Source organism: Polyergus mexicanus, unplaced genomic scaffold (assembly GCF_030449975.1).
Source record: "Polyergus mexicanus isolate NDT 795.1 unplaced genomic scaffold, iyPolMexi1.0 SCAF_4, whole genome shotgun sequence".
Taxonomy (NCBI): Eukaryota; Metazoa; Arthropoda; class Insecta; order Hymenoptera; family Formicidae; genus Polyergus; species Polyergus mexicanus.
The window spans coordinates 8,935,391-8,949,877 of NW_027223324.1; the positions used below are offsets into that span (position 1 = coordinate 8,935,391).

Consider the following 14,487-nt stretch of genomic DNA (forward strand, 5'->3'; position numbering starts at 1 on the left):
AAGCAGTGGTATCAACGCAGAGTACTACGCATGTAAAAATGCAAATTGACAGATATTCCTGAAAGAAGCACACAGATATAAATCATGCAAAAGTACTTTACTGAGAAAATAAAAACATAATTCCGTACGTATACAGGAAATATCTGCGCTATCGTGTCGATATGCTATTCAACATCTTTTCACGCTCTTCCTCACTCTAGCGAGATCTGGTTTTCCTACGGAGAATGCCGACAGGCGAATCCATCAATATACTATATATGGAGAATTCTGGAGAAAGTGACGTATTCTCAGATTCAGCGAACGAGCTTCTGTCCTCGTTGATATCGGCAGAAGGATGCGGTGAATGCATTGCGTCCGGAATCGATTCTGTCCAAGGATGTTTAACGACGGGCGAAAAGAAGCGTACGCTTAACCATTGTTGATAGAAGCTACCGTAATTATATACCGGTGATTGAATTTTACATTACAAGCGCATTTCTGCAGATTAATCCGGCTCTCGAAGGCGTCCTTTAAAATATAGGACCGTCCTTCTAGCCTCTTCGCCAAACATAAATTAAATCGATAAAACGTCATCGGCAAAATTTATAAGTATAAGAACTCCTTTAAGGATTGCATTCATTTTTTTAAAATAAATATAATACATAATTAATTGCATTTTCTAAAAAAGATTCTATTTTGATTCAAACACACAGCTATCTGTTAATTAAACTTAATTAAAAATATTTTTACAGCGTATGTGTGTTTCTTAATAATAGTAATAATAACCACAGTATAAGCAGACAATATGGAATGCACATAGAAGCGACTATACATGATCAGACAAAAGAAACGCAAGTGAAAAGAATCAATTTATGGTCAGACGAAACGGAGAATAGAAGTTAAGATTAATATACAAGTACTAAAAAACGCCTTCGTGTGTTCTAATATTTTATTTAGTATTACTTAATATAAAATGTTACATGTACGAAACATCTAATAGTTATTTTTATCTATTTGATCACATTTATCCGATCTGTCCGATTACATCTTGTGTACACAGCTCTAGGATATTCCTTTCGCTTTAATCGCGTAGCTTTCACCTCAAGTTACAGAATAACGTTGCTTTTCTCGTTCCTCGATATATCGACATAATCCTTTTCATCGATCCGGCTCGATTATACGCGGTACCATCAGCGTAACACGTGCGGAAGACTATTCACCGAGCTTACCGCCTCGCTCGCTTTCCTTTTACCGACCCCGGGTGAAGATAGCGGCTGACAGCTTACACGGAGGAGTTACGGGAAAGATGATGTAGCATCGCAGCGGTGGCGGCGGCGATGAACTCGCGCCTCGTTTGTACTAACGTAAGAACGCTGGTCTGGATGCACTACCTACTGCACGGCACGTTTTGCCGGCCAGTCAGCCAGCCAGCCAGCCAGCGAGCCATCCAGACCCGGGAAGATGAATTACATCGGGACGTGATGGTGCATTCTGCTTCCGGGTAGGGCCACCGATCGAAATCGCGGAAACTTGTGTACGGATCCCGACACACGTCGGCAACGATCCGACCCCTCAGGAGCTTTCCTTCTCGCGTTCGTCTTATCGAGGGCTCGCGTGATCCTCGGGTTCTTCGTGTCTCGATGCTCCCGAGCGGAGGATAAAGAGAGAGGAAGAGAGAGAGAGAGAGAGAGAGAGGAGAAGGAAATGGCGATGGGGGAAGATTGATTGCATCGAATCCCGCGTACGGTACGACGAAAGAACTCGGCGAGTTTCTGAGCGGAGTTTTAAGGAATTTCGCTTGCATCGCGAAAGGAGGATTCCTCCAACCTCGAAACGCATGAATAGGGATGAACATTTCGAATCGCTTCGAATACGCTCGATGTGAGCGATTGCTTGTTCCATCTTCGATGCTCCACCGAACGAGAGAATTTTGCAAGAGTGCTCCTTTAATCGGGGAAAATCGAATCTGCGATAATATCTCCGCTCTGATCATCGTTGAATTTCTTTACCGTCTCTTTTATTTTACCTCTGTCGATTTATCATGCATTCTTCTCGAACACATTTTTTTTTAGCAGATATTATGAGGTGTGTTATAAGAAATATGTATGTGTGTTATGCAGAAAAATTTTCAATTCCTTATATCTACGTATTTATAAATTATTGCGATAGATAAGTGTTAATTAACATTGCGATATAACAAGATTGATGATACACAAACAATGATACAAATTTCAACATAATAGACATAGATTAAGGGACATACCTCGACCTTTACGCCGGGCCGAGGAAATATCTGGGTTTGACTGCTCTCTGGCAGAAATCGAAAGAATTCGTGATCATCCTTGTACCATTTGATCGAGTAGAGATAGCTGCCACTCAGTATTCGCCATTCGCATCTCAGATCGATCGAGGAACCCTTCACGGCCTCTTTTGGCATTTTAAGATCCACAATATCACTGCCCGCTGAAACACAAACATATCCATTTTCAGTATTCGTAAATCAGAAATGATAATCGATAATTAATGAAATTATTGATCTTGATCAGAGAACATAAATTTTAATTTAATATCATGAAAATGCATATTTCAAACTTTATGAAATATTTTTATGCACATCGAAGATTTGTAAACTAAGATAACGGAGACCAAGAAGTGTGTCTCTGACTTTTACAAATTTTATTTTCAAGTTTTCCTTCTTCTCGACTAGAATGATTTCATTCGTTACATCGTCATGGTATTCTCCAATTTCGAGATCGAGAACGATTCCGCCCGAGTTTCGAAAGAGCAATCCAGCTTTCGCGGATCGCATTATCAAGCCCGCTCTAATTCTTCATTACGAATAGAATTCCTAATCTCGCGCGGCGCGCAATTCCAAGCTCCTATTTCGTTAATCCGCGGACGCGGACACGAGAGAGACGACGTTTAGAATCCGCAGACGTCTCGCAATTACCGTCCGCGTCTGTCAGCCGAGTGCGGATACGGATGGTAAAAGGGTGGCGTGTGTTAAGCGTGAGAATAAATACGCGGTTAGCAGAGGGGGTGGCTAGGCGGGTTCGGGGCAAATGCCATTGCGAGTTTCGTGCCCGAAGTTTCCTCCGAAACTCGAAACGAACGCACTTCGCTGTGCATACATAGATAGTAGAACTTGCACGAGTTATTACGATATTGTAGAATAACGTTTCTGGATCGGTTTGAAGTTTCTAAGTTTAATAGAAGTTTGAGGAGAAAAGTACCTATTTATACATTTTTTTATAAGTAGTAATAAATTATAAATAATTGATAATTACTGAATGAAAAAAAGGCACAAGCGACGTAATATATACATGATTAATGATGCACAATTGTATTGCAATCTATTTAGCACGCAGTATAACAATTGATTTTTAATTCTTAATTTTTTTTTGAGCGAAGCATCGCCTTACCGTTAAATATTTTACTGGCATAATTAATCATCACGTTTCTTATCTTGTCATATAGTAATAATTACCGTAATAAATGTTGCAATGTATACCGGTAATTGTCGTCATATCAATTTTGTCTAAATCGTTTCTGTGAATTTCGTAATGAGTTATATCACAGTAGGCAAACTTGTTTAGTCGTATCGGAATGCCGTGCCGGTCGTGTGCGGTGAGAGAATTTATTCCAAGCTGGTAACGAGCGCGTTACGCATTAACTCCGCCGGACGGCTCATAATACGGCAGATATCGGGTTAATTTGGGGGACGAAACACGAAAAGGGGGAGGCGGCGGCTAGGGGCAAAACGCGATGTGAGGGATCGCGAAGCGTGTTGGGTTTAAGTGCGCAAGCCGTTAAAGGTCCATCGAGCGGAATGTTGGAGAGACCTCGATTGCTCTCCGTATCGTCCGGTCAGTATCCGCAATTTACAGTCGCGCGTGTTAAGATTTAATGACGCGCGAATTTCGGCTTGCGAGTCAAGGTGTCCAAAGGGCGAAACGGGGTAAAGCCTCTCGTAAAGCTCTTGCAGTGTTTATGTAGTGTCCGTGAATTATGATCCCGGCACGGGATAGATTCATCAGTCGAGAAATAAATCTCGATTTTTGTATCCCAAACAGGAAAGCCATATGAAATATTATAATGCCACTGTAAAATAAGCGGTACAGTCATACGACTGTTTATTACATCGCTTCATCGTATATACATGTTTAAAGCTAAAGATATTTAAAAATATTTTTTAAGAGCAATTATTTAATTAATATTTTTATGTAAAAGAAGAAACATAAACTTTTTTAATAGAAGAAGCTAAATATACGTCTTATTATAAGGATCGTCGGATTTCAATTAGAGAAGCTCATCTTTAGTTTAATGACTAATATATATGTATATAAATATATATATACATATATATATATGCATATATATATAGACTATTGTAGAATCTAGAACACTGCGTTGACATTCCACGGAATTGGCCTAACCGTCCATGTCAGTTGCAGTTGCTTCCAACGTCGCGGTTTGCATTTCGCGACGCATTTTCGAACGCGTCTCTCCATCATCCCCTTCTCTTTCTCTCTCTCTTCTTCTTTCGTATCTCGTCCGCGCGTCGCCAATTTCCGTCGTTACAACGACCGAGTGGTTAACTTGCCAATGGAGTTTGACGTCTCATAGCTGAGACTGCATTACGAACGTTTTCGTGCCATTTATCAACGGCACCTGGCGCATTGAAAATTGTTTTGCTGCGATAGGACGTTCGAAAAGAAAAAAGCCAAAAATGTTCGCCACCATCGATTTTAGTCCCGATACATTTCAATCAAAGCGAACTTTAATCACGCGCAATATACATGTAGTCTTTTACCTAACAACTAGTAAAGAAGTAAAAAGACTTGGACGATCTTCTCTGAAGAATATAAAATTTGTGTCAATTTTCTCAAGTATTAGCTTAATATTATTATTAATTTGTAAATATTTAATTGATATATATTTCTCTCTCTTCACGAGACAATTAAGGGAAAACTCGTCGACGATCTTTAACGTATTAAAAATCCATTCAAATAGTCTACTTGAAATTTATTCATATAATATATAATGCGGGTATATATTATGATCGTATCTGGCAGACATCTTCCCGCAGTCCCGCGTAAATAAAGCCGCCAGAGAGAAGAAATCGCGACACAAAAGCTTCCTTAAAATACGCTCAAAGTGACGGCATAGTCCGTTATCCGCGTTCTTTCCTATACATCTTATCTTTCCCTCTACTATTCGTTACTATCCCGCGACAAAGACAGCACATTACGCAATGGAATTTATCCAATTGTCTCGATCGGAACTGCTCTCACGAATCGCGTCTCGCTATTGCCATCGTGGCTTTCCTCCGCATTCTGGATGCAACGGGCGGGAATATTTCTTGCTCATCGCGGACGTTAAAGCTAAGTCTTTCAAACTGTCCGAGTCTTTTCAGGCGTTTCCTTTAGAGTGTCTGATCTCTCCACCGGATTCCATTCAAGTCATGCAAGACTTCTTTCCGCGAATTGAAATCGAATGCCTGGGCTACCTCCTCGCCTTTGCGATGACCCACGTCTCGCGTCCATTCTTCTTCATTCTCTCCTCCCCTTCCATCTAGCATGAAATTTATCTCTAAACAAGGTAGACGTCTTACCGCGCGTCTAGATTTACGATTCCTCATCCGCGAAGCGGAAACATTTGCGCCAAATCAAAAACGTTTGCCGATGCGAATTTTTCTTTGTCTCCCTTGGCGAAGCGAAATAATATTTCTGACGAGAGAGAGAGAGAGAAGCGTTCTCGTGTGTATTTCCCTTTATCGTTTTACCTACGTTGGAGTATTATTACTCCGACTTTTTGACCTGCGTATATAACACATACACACACACACACACATACGAATGTATAAGATATATTTTATATTCAATATTCATATTTATATTATTAAACATAAATTCAAGTGTGCTACTTTACATGTTTCCGCACGGAATTTTCTAAAGTATTCAAAGTATTAAAATCCCCGTGTGATTAAACTTTGAATTTAAATTTTACAAAGAAAGCAAATCAAACTGACCAGTAACATGTAATCGCAAATTAGAAATTTAAATTCCAATATATTTAATTTGTAAAACGCGTGCGTTTGCATTTATATATACACAGAGAAGATTATTGACGGTTCGGTTAAATAAAAATCGACGCTGAATTATTCCGGGAACCATCATTAGCGCGTTAAGTACCCGGGAAATCCTTTTGGATTCGGAAACGTACGATCACGTGACGCATAACAAGTCGCGGGAGCAACGGATAACAAGCTCGTCCATTTCTCCGGCATTCTCCTTGCTCATAATCGGCGCTCGTTAACCGCGCGAGAACGGCTCGACGAGGCAGCACGAGTTTACGGGGCTCTGATTGCGAGAGCTCGTTTTGCCGATTGCCAGTCGTTGCCCGCAACCAATTTCTGCCTGACGCGCGCTCGCGAAAGCCTGCAACATCCCTGATTCGGGGAAACGACTTCCGGTTAACTCACCGTCAGTCGAAACCTCATTACCGCTCGAGGATTGAGCACCCTTTCTCCGAAGGGGTGTCGGCGGGGACGAACGGATTCGCGCGCAATTGGGATAAATAAAAGCGCTCCGTCGTTTTACGTGCTTTTTGCAGAAACACAAGACGGCCACTTCGGGATGTTTCTCTTTGTCTCCGGATTATGCAAACGCGACGACGCCGCTTCCTTTCTATAGGTTGATGCAGCGAGGAGCCTCTAGATGCTCTAGCAATTTCGCGGAAGAGCTGCTCTTTGAAGTGGATGTAAACACGAATGTCCTTTTCTAGGATAACGCGTGCGCGCGCGTAAAAAGGCTTCTCTGGAAAATGTTTTTCCTGTCGTTCTCTCATTGTAAATTTCGCCCGATTCTGTTCGGCTGCACTCGAAGGAATCTTGTTGATTGACCCAGAAATACAACGAAGAAATGTCCCGAATTATCCTTGGGAAAGATACGCGAACGTTTTCCATCGACGATTGATTGGAGAAAATTGTTTAGAGAATTTTACTGATTTTTTTCGAGAATATTCAACAATTCATGAGAATTACACGCGCGCTCGTTCTCGTGAAAATTCACGTCACACTGCTAGCGTGGTTATTTCGCGGATATTATATTGCTTTCTGTAGAAAAGTGAAGCACCTTTATACAAGAGGTACGACTTTACTTCTCCCCTTTTGATCGAGCCCGTAGTAATATCGTCGCCGCGCGAAGAGAAAACGGTAGATAAAGCTGGTCTTCTTCTGAAATGAAATATGCAATTCCCTTTCGCGTCATAATGTAAAGGATAAAACTTGTAGTTCTCTTTTACCCACTAGGAGTTTCGCCACCGTTGCCCTTTATTTGATCCGTTAACGATAAAATTCTCTTTTTCGGAGAGCCAATGCAAAGTATATGATGAACATTGTGCACCGATAGTATAACGGGATGCGAAACGGAATCCTCCCTCAGGGTTGCATGCTTTCAAGGGTTGCATTATCTCAAAATGCGTTAGTTATTTATCCGCCATCGCGCGAGCTTGAATCATAAATGAAACGCTTAACTCAAACACAAATTGTTGCACCGGCGCAGCGTATTCTTTTTTAATTCTTTTCTGCCCGTTTTCTTTTGAAGCATCTACATTGAGACTGCAGCCTCATTTTTCACAGCGCTCTGATGAAACCCGTATAATTAAGTTATGGCATTTTTCCTGATTAACATGGAAACAAGCAGCGTGCAATATATTCTTCATTTTTATAAAAAATATCCATAGTGTTACAGAAATTTTACGAACAATATTATAATTGAAGAAAATTTCTTAGCGAATCAAAATTGTTGTAACAATGAAAAAATTATTACACTAATTTGTTTTGCAATTTATTGTATATATTTGCCCATTAAATTTTTTTCTTGTCGCAATTCCTTATTAAGAGAGCTGGTATCGTAATTGAGACACGTAAAGTGTCATATTTCATGTAGAGTCATAAAAATTTTCCAAGAGCAAGCACGCGCGCAGCGAGAAATAAAATCAACGGCGCGTAACGGTCGGAAAGCATTGAGGTGCCATTAAAGTACACCGTAATGAGGAACGGGCCCGTGCGCGCGTAATTAGTAAATCGGATTTACGTAATCCTGTTTGTATCGCGATCGGAAAAAAAACAAGATTTCAGACGTTCCGAGGTAACGAGATTGCCGCGGAAAAGCGCGGCTCGGTCCGCACATTTCTATGCCTTCTCTTCTCCTCTCTTCTCTATTTTCTCGCATTATAACTTTCTTATTCTCCCATACGTTTCCGTCCCGATTTATTTTACAGTTGATGAGAATAAGCGAAAATCGTAAAAGATCTTTTTACGCCTCGCATCTTTATTGTCTCTGACATTTTATTCTTCTTCCCGCTTCAAGAGAGAGAGAGAGAGAGAGAAAAAGCCTTTTTTTAATCCGAGAAGCTTTCAACGGAAGCTTGATAATTGTCGCGGCGACACTAAACTCACGACGCGGTTCGCCGCTGGTTTGCATTATGGTTTCCACCCCATGCCAGTCGCCAACCGGCAATGGTGAATTTAACTTGTTGTTATTACCACGAAGAACCGGAAGAGCTTAAAGCGGATTAACCGCCTTTTTTATTTCACGTCTGCCCCGGTTAGATCGGCGGTTACTGCATCCTTGGTCACGCGAATCCGATTAGGGGAATCCGAAGATGAAAACTGCAACCGCGCCATAGCTTCCAGTAAATCGTTATTTATTAAACTTTCAAGATCATGATAATAATTGTAGATAATTTAATATTTGCGATTTTATTAGGTTTATAGTTGTTTTTTTTTGTTTTTTTCGATTCCATTACTATGCTCTGCCTTTATGCTCCTCTTTCATTACTATTTATTTTTTCTTTTGTATCTTCGTAATTTATCATATTTTTATGTTTGAATAAATTGCTTTATCATTTACGAAACCGAATTGAATGTTTTATATCGTCAGCATATTTGAGTAATCGCAGAATTCGTATTATTTTTTTACCGAACGATTCTCACGCAAGATAGAAGATGCGATCCTCGCATATCAGTGTTAAGTCATATTTATGTCGCGACTTTTATTGATGTTGCAGGTTCATGAAAGTTCGATGTTGAACTTTTATTGGCCATCGAGTCGGACTGTTTCCGCGGATATAAAAGAGGAACTTGTTTCTCCTCAAAGCGAAATTGCGCTTTTGATCTCGCGCTTTCGAGCATGCACCGACGAATTCCTTTCCTCGGCGATAACTTTCGCGCCTTCAACCGCGCAAGAACGTACCGTTTAAAGTTCACGATTTAATTTCGATAATGCGAAAGTTGACTCTCCCGTGATGAAAATTTCTCACGTCCTCTGACGCCGAAGGCGTAGTCCTGTAATTCACTCGAGTGAATATTTGATATTCATATCGTCGAGGCCCGAGACGTGAATGAATTTCCCGAATATTGAGTATCGTTCGATCTATCAGGAAGAATAATATCAATAACAGGTTTCCATCACAGTCGTATCTTGACACCGAAAGTAAAGCGTTTTGCATTTAAATGTATACATCCAAACTGTCGCGGAAATTAAAACGGGATATTGTGAAATTTTTCTGAAATATTTGAATAGTAATATCAGTCTCTTATCGAAGCTTTCTTGAATCTCTTTTTCCTTTCGGGATTATTACATTTAGAATTCTTTAATATAATCAATTTTTTATCTCTCTTTTAAACATTGAATTATATTTTTTTTCTCAGTTTATTATTATTAATACTTGTAAATCTTTACGCCATCTCTTTATCATAATTTCCATAGCTGACATTTTAAATCACTTCCATGTCACACATTCTATAAGGATAAAAGCGTGCCACATCGCGCTTCTTTAGAACAAATATCATCGGAGATTAAAGTTTTATGTAAGAAATTTTTAATCTACGCGCAACCCTGTACGACGGCTGTAATCAGTGCTCGCTCCAACGAATGGCGATCCATAAAGTTTTAAGCCTGCTATATTTACTGTGTCAAGGCGGTTGAAACGCGGTCGACGTGGTCGCATAATTAAAATCTATGCGCGCGGCGCAACACAGGGGGCTGACGGTCCCCCTTATATCAACGCGGGAACAGGCGGCTTATTTTCACATATACATGCTCGCCGAAGACATAGCGCGTGTATACAGAGTGCTCGGCAAACAGAGTAAAATTTTTAAACAAATTTTTTCATTTAGAGATTGAAATTCAATCAATCAATTTATCTAATATTATATATATATATATATATAGTATAAACTATAATATTTATAAATCATGTTAAAAGTTTTACATAGTTTTAAATAAATAACGATACTGTACTCTAAACAGATATTAAATCATTTGTTATTCAAAGTAAAAATTAACTCTCTCGAAATAATCAAAGTAATGAATCGAAAAAATGCAACAGGTTATAGCTTGTAAATTTTCTCCAAGAAGACGAGAACGCCTTTGAGTTCGCCGAAAAATATTATATTCTTTACATTCTGATACACCCTGTAGAGAAACGCGTAGAGCCAAAGATCCGTAAAGGGGTAGAGTTTCTAAGATAGATTGCTACAAGTTTCAGCGGTCGTTGCGTTGCAGTTGCTCCATCCACGGAATCTCTCCTCTTTCTCTTTTTTTTTCCTGTCCTCCATTTTCTCTATCTCCCTTTTCTTTTCATCGTGTGTCCCGCTATATACAAGCGCCTTCATTCTCGATCCCATTTGCCGGTGATCGAAGTTTTTGATAAACCCATCCCGCGCAGCTTTTTCGTGGTCTCATTGTCGTCATCGTCGTTGTTGTCGTTCAACGTCGTTCGCAATCACATTTGCGATACTCCAATATGCGAATGATGGTGATTCCGACGTTTTTTTTACATTCTCTATAAAAAGATAGAATGAATGCACCGGTTAATCCGGCAAAGTAGTTCTATGAAGTAATGTAATTGAATTTCCAATGTATTCACACAAGAGAAGAAGTTGCATCTTGATCCTGCTGAATTATATGGGTATAATATATTCAATCGTATCTAAAAGTGCGTAACTTTTCAATTACATTTTTATTAAAAAAAAAATATATATATATATTGTATATACATAATATTATTTTTAATTATTACGTATTCACTTCAACATATTTTTTTCGTTATTATTTTTAAGGGGAGAACTTTTACGAAAAATTAATAACGCAGCGGATTTAATAGATATTTGCGGCAAATAATATTGTGAAACAATGTGTGTTACAAAATTTATATAACAGTATTTCTCTCAGTAATCTCATTCATCGGTTCGTATTTATTTTGTTCTCTATGTTGCCGGAAACTGCGCGACTTTCACGTCGGGGATTCTATCCCACTTAATTGAAATGAATCGACATGGCTGATCTTTTTTTCGCGAGCGAAACGAATGAAATTTATAACGAATAAAATTTCAACCGCGGACGGGACAAAAAAAATGTTTATCCGCGCTGTGTATCCGGAAGCGAGGACGATGGAAGGATTCGAGGAACTGGGCGCGTGTTTATGATTCGTTCCAAAAGCCGCGGACTCGTTCCCGTCGTGTTTAACGAGCAAACGTAGCCGGCGGATAACCAGGTTAAACCGGAATTGAATTATACGCCAGGATGAGATTAACGCGCTTCCGTGACATTTTCGCTCAGGCCGAGACACGCGCGACTGACTTGTGTTTCGATCGTATATATGTACCATACACTGTGTGCCACCTTTCGTTTCATCGTCGGCGCCATCGCGAAAGCCATTCTCAGCTACCGTAATTTATCGCTTGCCCGTAATCCACCATGCATCATTTCATCGTACACGTGGCCGATCCCGGTGCGAGAAAGCAGGAAAATTCACGGGTCACGTAGACGCGCGTGTTCGCGATTCTCGGGTAATTAACGAGGAAATATGTCGAAGGTGCCGGCGTGATAAGAACTTTATTAGACAAAGAGAAATAGAAATACATGATGCGTAAATTTAAGTGCGATTTTGATACATTTTTTTATAAGGAAATTGAAAATAGAGAAATTTATTTGATGCTATAAAACGAAGTAAGTACCTCGCACAGTTTTCCTCTACGAGAAAAATGATAAGACTTATTAGACGAAGTCTAAAATTAAATGAATTACTCTGTGTAAATCTGTAAAAGAGTTTGCAAGAATCGCGTGACAGTAGAAAGATATATCGTGTTTAATCTCAGGATACAAGCTACAATTTTTATTGTATCCTTTATAATACTACGTAACTTTATTACAGTTTCTGTAACAAGTAATTGGATCTACGCTTCATTATTTATACATCAAACACAAAGTTTCGCACCGCTTTATTGTCTCGCGTTTCCGCACCGTGCCGGCGGCATCATTAATTCTTCTCGTTGGCCAATTTGTCTAAGAAGTTACCGAAGCAAAACTCTGATCGATAAGTCTCACCAACTTCTCGCTCAGCATAATTCTAAGCGGAAGTAGTCAAAGTCGATGTAAAATCAATCCTACTGTTTGACCAAGAATGCATTAATTTCTGCGACAAAGTTTTAGTGATGTATATAATTGAAAATTATCTTAATCATCTTTTCATCACAATACTATATTTTCCAAGCCAGTATTATTTACAGCTTTAATGTAATACTAATCTGAAATTACAAAATTTTCTTGGCGGTAATTATCCGTAATAAATTCGTATTTATGTGAGACGATTATCTCACGGAGATGACAGATCGTCAAACCTTTAAATGTTTCATCAATTCCAATTGTCTTGTTTTTGAAAATCCTGATGTAGAACTCGACGAAGAGAAACAACATCGCTCGCCCGAATAAATAAGCTCGTGCTGGAATCGGATAGCCATTAAACCGCGCGGCTTCGGTCATACGTTAAAGGGAAGCCGTCGCGTCGTGTCGAGCGGTCCAGGACAACCGTAATTTATCGCGCGGTAATAATCCGCGGGACATTAATGTCCTATGTTAGGCCGCGCGCATACGGGTGGGCGGTAAACAATGAATTGTGAGCGATGCAGTAGATGAGCTCACTAATTAAACAAAATTCAGCAGAATTAATTCGACGAACATATGGCGGTGCATCGACGATGAGCGTAATGACATGTTTATATTTTCTTGATGAATTATTTATAGTATCAATTTTTAAAATGGTTTCTTCACACTATGAAGTCGTTCCTTCACCTAGACTAATTTTTATTCTAATCAATGTTACATCATTCAAAAATCATCAATTACGCCATTAGAATCTACGCTTTCAACGCTAATTTTTTCATATAAAATAAATATATCTCATTAACACGCAGTAAAGTATAAAATAACCAAAATGTATTCCTTGATTTATACGTGCAATTGAAATGTTTTATTCTCGAAATAAAGCTCCTTAATTCTTTTAAAGAAAAAGAAGGAAAGATTATAAAAAGAATCAAACATTTCCTTCGTTTGCTTCAATATTCATACAATTACCTTCCGATAGAATTAATCGAAGATGTTTCCCTCTTTTTCTCCTTCTAATTTTATTTCATTTTTTTCCTCTCCTCGCTCTATTTATTAAATCACTAATATTAAATTGCTTCATTTTTATCCTCTACTCAAACAACACAGGCGCGCGCTTTTGTTTATGGACATTTTCCAATTTTTTTAACTTTTCTCTCCTAACTTTAACTTTTTCTTTCACAAATTGTCAAACTGTCAAAATTCGCATGATTTGACAGTTGCAAATAACACGAATGAAGCAAGTCACAGCGCACAAACGAGACAGCCAATCAATCAGCATCGCGGAAAAGACGCTTCAACGCTTCGATATACTCGAGTTCGACGTTTCATGCCTTTTTTAAAAAAGGATAATAACGAAGTATCTCTATAAATACCTCCATCTTTATATAAGTATATCCTCTAAGTCTTATCTTTTATTTAAGCATCTTTAAAGTTGAAAACATTTTCCACAAATTCTTAGATAAAATCTGATTTCTATTAACAATGACAAGCGAGAGAGTTATCTGAGGAATCGATTCGTTATCCATATAGAGTCGATTTTAATTTTACATGATCAAATTTCCTTTTTACAGTCACGTCATGACGTGCTTGGCCATTCTGTGTCACACGTTAATCACGAATTCACGCGTGTTTAACGCGCATTGGCTATCTGTTACACGCTCGATGGGATTAAGGTTGGCCAACATTGTTCGCAGTTAATAAAGCATATACGAATAGTGCAGATCTTTTGACGTTATTACTTTCACGATTGGAATGGTAAATATCGATGTATGTCGCGTTTTTGTATCTATCTTTATTCGAGAATAAAGAATTGATCTTATGGAAATATAAGATATCGCGTTTGGTGGATGTAAAATGTCTGTCTTCAGATTGCAGAGTGATGTTAGTTGTTTTGATTAAATATAATTGGTATTTTTAATACGATTAATCGTTTTATAGATGTACTTTAAAAATTATAAAATAATTTCAAATATATTTCTATTTTTTAATAAAAAATATAAGTTATATATATTAACAAAAATAATTTGTTTATAATTTATTACAAGAGACTCAC

At 38.7% G+C, this 14,487-nt stretch overlaps 1 protein-coding gene across 1 annotated transcript in view; it reads right to left on the reverse strand.

Moving 5' to 3' along the window:
• LOC138932520 (uncharacterized) overlaps positions 1-14,487 on the reverse strand; it is a 185,957-nt gene that overhangs the window by 70,280 nt on the left and 101,190 nt on the right. Inside the window, exon 2 of the mRNA XM_070294432.1 lies at positions 2,243-2,442. Within this exon, the coding sequence (XP_070150533.1) occupies positions 2,243-2,442 (200 nt within the window). The remainder of the gene's footprint in view (positions 1-2,242; positions 2,443-14,487) is intronic.